This window comes from Lycium barbarum, chromosome 1 (assembly GCF_019175385.1).
Source record: "Lycium barbarum isolate Lr01 chromosome 1, ASM1917538v2, whole genome shotgun sequence".
NCBI classification, from domain to species: Eukaryota; Viridiplantae; Streptophyta; class Magnoliopsida; order Solanales; family Solanaceae; genus Lycium; species Lycium barbarum.
The window spans coordinates 8,393,194-8,399,314 of NC_083337.1; the positions used below are offsets into that span (position 1 = coordinate 8,393,194).

Genomic DNA, 6,121 nt, shown 5'->3' on the forward strand with positions numbered 1-6,121 from the left:
TGCGCAGGGCATAACTTGTGGGAAACTTATGCCCCACGAAAAAGTCGTTTGGCTTGAGGGACAAAAATTAAAGACCAACACAAAATAGGGCCGAAAGTGCAAATGCCCACATAGAATAGGTAGAAACCAACATTGCTTCAACACCAATGCAGTTGCAAGTTTGCACGTATCACCTTGGCTAGTCCATTTGCAAACGTAGGAAGTGATAAATTAAGATAATTTACCAAAATGATATAAGTTTTTATTCCGTTGCCGGGACTTGAACCCGACTCTTTCGGGTGAGAGCCGAACATCCTGACCAACTAGACTACAACGGACTTTGCTTTTAGTGACACTCATAAAATATTTCACAGTTTACAATTAATCTCTCGGCCCAAACAACTTGTTAGGTTGGTTTTAGATAAAAGATAGCGCGCCAATATTAATTTGAGAAATTAAATTTTAGAATTGTTATCTGTGCCCTAAAAACCTTAAGGGTGGTGAGCTTCCTTCATAAATTTAGTAAGCAAGTTAAATTTATAATTAAAAGAAAATTAAGTAATATACTCAATTCTTTCTTTCTAACAAAAAAAATAAAATATGAGATCTTATCTCAAATATAGGTTAGGCCGATAGGGAGCAGAACATATACAAGTTGTTATGTAATAACGCATATATCTTGATACAATGCTTAGTTTCGAACTTGTGATACACTCTTTAAAAGCATATGATGGCTATCCTTCTTGTTGGCTGTTCGGAAATTTCAGAATATAATATTAAGGTATGATAATATATAATTAACTCGTATTTTGTACAACTAGAGAGACGAAAAGCAGATTTACTGTGGTAGTTACGCGTTTACGTGATCTTAATATTTTTTACCATATTAAATAAGAAATTCACAAAATGTATATAAATATTTGACTGTGAACCTAGTTATATTTGAAGTTAATGGATAATTTTTATAACGACCTCAAGTTAACATACAATAAATAATTGAGTTTATAAATATTAAATAGATATCTCAATAAATATACAAGAAATATGGGAAAAAACTATTAAGTTCAAGTGAACTCATAATCAACCGCTGCCTTGATATAATATGGTACTAATACTTGGTGATGGAATCAATAGTTGGCTGAAGTGCTTGAGAAATAAGATAATATGTCTTCTCAGTTGGATGTATTGAATCCCAAAACACATACTTTGATGCATCTTGGCAAACATATGAATATGGGTTGCACAAAAATGTAGTTTCCAATAAGCCCGTACCACAACAGCCACGGTTAGCCTTTTCAATATCTATCATTAAAACCAAAAAAAAAAAAAAAAAGAAGAAGAAGAAGAGAAGAATTAGTTAATTATCTGCAAAGAGAAAATAGAATCTTTGTTTCAAAGTTTTCATATAATTAGCAAGCGTAGAGATAAACAATATACATTTACGTAATATTTAGGTAAAGTTAAGTAATTTTATTGTTAAAAAGAATATCTTTTATGATTTTGTTGCAAGAGTTGAACATCATATGTTCACTTTGTTTTTTAGATCCGATATTGAGAAATTGTTATTTTCACTGAAATATATCTCAATATAATATTTAGACTTGGAAGCAGGATCTTCACCCCGACTTAACCACTAAGAAAATGTTTGAATAATCATCCTAGAAATTAGTGAAAAGTGCAGTTTCTGTCTTTTATCTGCCTTTCTGTTTTGGGTGAAAACACTTAATCTAATGTGGAGTTATAGGTGTAAAACTTTATTAAAGAAATGATCTAATTAAACTCTCAACCAGGTGAAAAATGTAAATCCTAAAGAAACCAACTAAAAACGAGCTTTTCTTTTTGGAAACATTAAAAAAATGCAATTTTCCGACTTTTTGTTTGGCACAAAAAAAATTTAAGAGTATTAGTTCCATTTCATGCATAGAAGTGTTTACCTCAGACCATACAAATTTACAACAAATAAATGATAAACCGAGATGAGATTATGTTAAATTAAAAATGATTTAGTCATAACAATACATGAGAGCACTCACATGTTATGTATTCATTAAATTAGTTTTAAATGATCAAGTGAAAATACGTTTTGAATTTTGTATCTAAGCTAGAATTACTCTAAGGGGAGCTTTTCGCGCAATGGTAACTTATTTAAGTTGCTTTCGTATGATCAGGAGGTTACATGTTTAAGTCATGAAAACAATTTCTTTAAAAAATGTAAGGTATGATCAGACTCTTCTCATATGCTGGCACTGAGATTTTTTATTTTTTATTTTAAATTTATTTATCGGATTAGAATTACTCACCATATTTGTGGCCAAGAATCGTGTCCATCAATGGTCCATAGATATCCATATAAGCAATTCGAGAACCCAAGTTTGCAAACCTAGTTTGCATGGTATTTAGGTGGTTTTGGAGCTTGGAATTGTAGTCTCTAGCAATGGAAGAGAAAAAATCAGCACAACCTCTCTTTGAAAATGCATCATCAGAGTGAAGAGTGATGACAACTGGTAAACAACCCATTGGTGGTAGACCTACCACACCAATTTTCCTAGCCCCTTGATCCAACAATTCCTGCTCAGGATGTAACCCTTGGGTTTCAAATTGGGTTTGAAACAATTAAATAAAAAAAGCACATTAAGATCCCATTTTTTAGTTTAGAATAAGCATGTGTTTGCACATCTACGTTTTAACTTATTTACTTTACTAGATAATTAGAGATTGGGGTAAATATTATGGAAAAATAAGTCCAATGAGGTGAATAATATATAAAAAAATTCATGGGGTAATAGGACCTTCGCTTAGTTTAGACGTGTAGTTGGTAATTTCGCCATAGTTTAGGGATATTTCTATGCCTTATCCCTCAATAAATCGTAAAATTTATCGTTCATGTTTCTTTTACTAAAATTGACCTCTAATATATAATAGGGTAATCTTCATATCAAGTCTGACATGTCAACCTTAATAGACAACGTGACAAGTGAGAACTTGCTACAACAAGTCAAATTACACCGGTAGTAAAAAAATACTTTTATATCGTCATATAACAAACAATTTTTTATGTTTAGCTTAAAAAAAAAAGAATTAATTAAGTGGGTAGTCAAACCTGTAGGAATTGCTCCACATGTTGTAACAAGAAATCTGTGTAGGCTGAGATGGTGTAGTTTTTACGACGAACTGGAAATGTGTTGTAATTAACAACAAAGTCATTTGTGCCTGCACTAACCAAGACCAATGCTTCCTTTATCAAATTATTCATTTGCTCTTTTCCAATAGTTGCCTCTATTTTTCCTTGATATTCCTTGAAATATTCTAGCTGCTTCGATAATGAGATCACACTCTGCATTTCCATTATTGAAGATATAATTAATTAAATAAAGTATTAACCTAAATAGCTGCGCACACAACCGTTAAAACTAAACATAGCCGGCGAACGTATAATATATGTATAATCCATGCATATATGTGTATAATCATGTATAATCAGTGTATAGTCCATGTATATGGTCAAGATAAAGTAAATAGACATTCCGAAAGACTATTTGTTTAAAGATACCAAAAAAGAATCAAACATGCATGCGAGGAATTTTATGAGCGACATAACTAATTAAGTAATAGTCGAAAAAATCTTTATACTGTAAATGTGTCTAACTTAATTCCGAGATAAATGTGTGAAAAAATATATATGTGCATATATGACTTTAAGAAATGCATGCATGCAATTGGACTAGAGCAATCAAGACCAAGACGAAGAACCATATACATATAGATGCCTTGCAGCGACAAATTATCAAAAAAATTCTATTAGTTACAAACAATTTAGCAAGCTAATTCCACTTTTTTTTTTTTTTTTTTTTTTTTTTTTTTTTTTTTTTTTTTTAATACTGTTAGATCATACTTGCATCCAGGCATCAAGTGATCAAATCGCATATGTTCTTGGCCAAGTATTTTGATAAAGCAAGGATTAACATATCTAAGAGCACATGTTTTTGAGAAGAATGAAAATATGATATTAGATAGAATACACTGATTTTTGGTGTGAGGGGATCATATCCAGTCCCAGCAGAAGCAAAACTAACTCCAGTCTTGAGCTCTTCAATACTTAAACTTGGATCCAAATATGCAGGCACATAATCTTTCACACCAACATACCTAGCTGCATTAATCAAACACAAATTTCAAGCACCATGTTAGAATTATTACTAACTATATATGTGGAGGCGAATCTAAGGCGAGTCCTGCAGGTTCAATTGAGATCATTTTTTTTTTATCAAACTAGTGGTGGAGCCACGATTTTTATTAAGGGGAATCATCTTAAGAAGTATATATGCGCAGTGTCAAGGAATTCAACATAATACATACATAAAATATTTTTCAGGATGTATATATCTAAACAATTTTCCAGCGAAGGCGTGTCAATTAACTTCACTTAGATAAGATAGCTCCGCCCCTTGCTCAAACAATGTATACATATGTAAAAAAAAATTGTATACAAATAATAAGATGACACTCATTCTGAATTCACCAACTCCTGATCCTGCAAGATTCATCAGTCACTTATATATGAAGCAAAGGAATATATAATATACTATTTCTATAGTAGTATTTTGGTTATAGTCAACAAACTAATCAAAGTAAAACACTAGTTAGAGTAATATAATTACCAACGAAATCAGTAGCAAGCATCCCATTAGTAAACCTCCCAGTTGGAACACGGTTGAGAAAATCCTTCCCATAGGGTGAAAAATTACTCTTGAAAGGAGTTGTTATGTAGTTATTATTTCCAGGATCAGCTGTTGAGTCTCCAAAGATCAAAATGGCAGAAACTAAATTCTTCCCTTGAGCTTGAGTGGGAGCTTCCAACATGAAGAAAATTAGCAAAAGAGCAATAAGAGAATGTAAAAGACTCATTTTAATTAGTGATATGATCAAGAAAACGTGAAAGTTTAAAGCTTCAATGCTGGGGCTTTTGGTGACTTCAACAAGGAGTTATATATAGCATGACTAACTAAAAATTCTTGTACTTTAGCTAATTAAGGGAAGATAATTAATTGGATTTATTTCGTGTTTTCTAGTGTTGCTTGTGTTGTCATTGTTTGATGGACCAAACACACACTAAAGTTTCTCAACCACCGTCTCTAAGAAATTTCATGCAGGCAAGAAATTATTAGAGTTTGGTGAAATGTGTCAATAAGAATTGCCGACTTGTCAATAAGGGCTATTTATAGAATGTACATCCATATACAGAAAAAATAAAAATATAAAACTATGCTCGCATAGTAGAAAGCTTATAACTTGCTTCCAAATCTCAATAGTTTGCATAGGGGTTCTAACAATTATTTTTAAAAATTTAAGGTGGGAGAGGGCAGGTTGCAGGTTGAAACAAATTGTTGAAATTAGGAATATTATAGCCTAATACTTTTGGGTGATCTAGTTTACAAAATAGTCTGCAAGTATATAGGTTTTGTATATTTAAACTTAAATATACATATTAGTGTATATATTTTGTATATTTGAGTTACTACCAATAATTAAGGTCGGCCAATGCTACATTTACCTAAGTTTCCGCTGAAATTTCACTATTTATTTCGCCGCTAGCACGTCTGGGCTTTAGGAAAATCCATTTAAGAAAACTCAATCCTTTTCTCAACCAATTTAGAATTCGTTACTCCATTAGTTACCAATTAAAGTATATTTTTCCAGAACCTAAACCAAAATGATATATTAACAGAATCTTAAAATATTTACATAGTTAAACAATTGACTAAGAAGGTCAAATTTCATTTTTAAGTTAACTTTAATAAATTAGAATCCAACTTTACATTGTAGGAAGGCATTTTATCTGTAATTAGATTGACTTCTCTAAAGCAATGTCCAGTACTCATGACGCCATGTCCATTTACCAATTTTCTTGTTTCTTGCGCAGTTTCATCAATCTTCCAAAGAATTACCCAGATGCCCATTGTAGAATTCTACAGTAACGAAAAGCCCATTATAAAATTCTACAGTGACAAAAAGTATGTCTCTCATAGATGATCAAATTGATACCGGACCCACCACTTTTAGTTTTTTGACAAACAATATAAGTGGGTTGAGCCATAGCCCATTACATCATAGAGGTAAGAGACTTTTGTCTTTCTTGTATCAA

At 31.7% G+C, this 6,121-nt stretch overlaps 1 protein-coding gene and 1 non-coding gene across 2 annotated transcripts; both read right to left on the reverse strand.

Moving 5' to 3' along the window:
- Positions 1-244: 244 nt before the first annotated feature.
- Positions 245-317, reverse strand: TRNAE-CUC (transfer RNA glutamic acid (anticodon CUC)). Its single transcript has one exon. It is a non-coding gene; the product is annotated as a tRNA-Glu (tRNA).
- Positions 318-916: 599 nt separating this feature from the next.
- Positions 917-5,554, reverse strand: LOC132631014 (GDSL esterase/lipase At5g45960-like). Its single transcript, XM_060346616.1, has 5 exons — positions 4,638-5,554; positions 3,999-4,129; positions 3,080-3,313; positions 2,280-2,547; positions 917-1,281 (listed from the first exon to the last, which is right to left on the reverse strand). Exons 1-5 carry the CDS (start codon positions 4,882-4,884, stop codon positions 1,088-1,090), a joined length of 1,074 nt encoding a protein of 357 aa, XP_060202599.1. The 5' UTR covers positions 4,885-5,554; the 3' UTR covers positions 917-1,087.
- Positions 5,555-6,121: the final 567 nt, after the last annotated feature.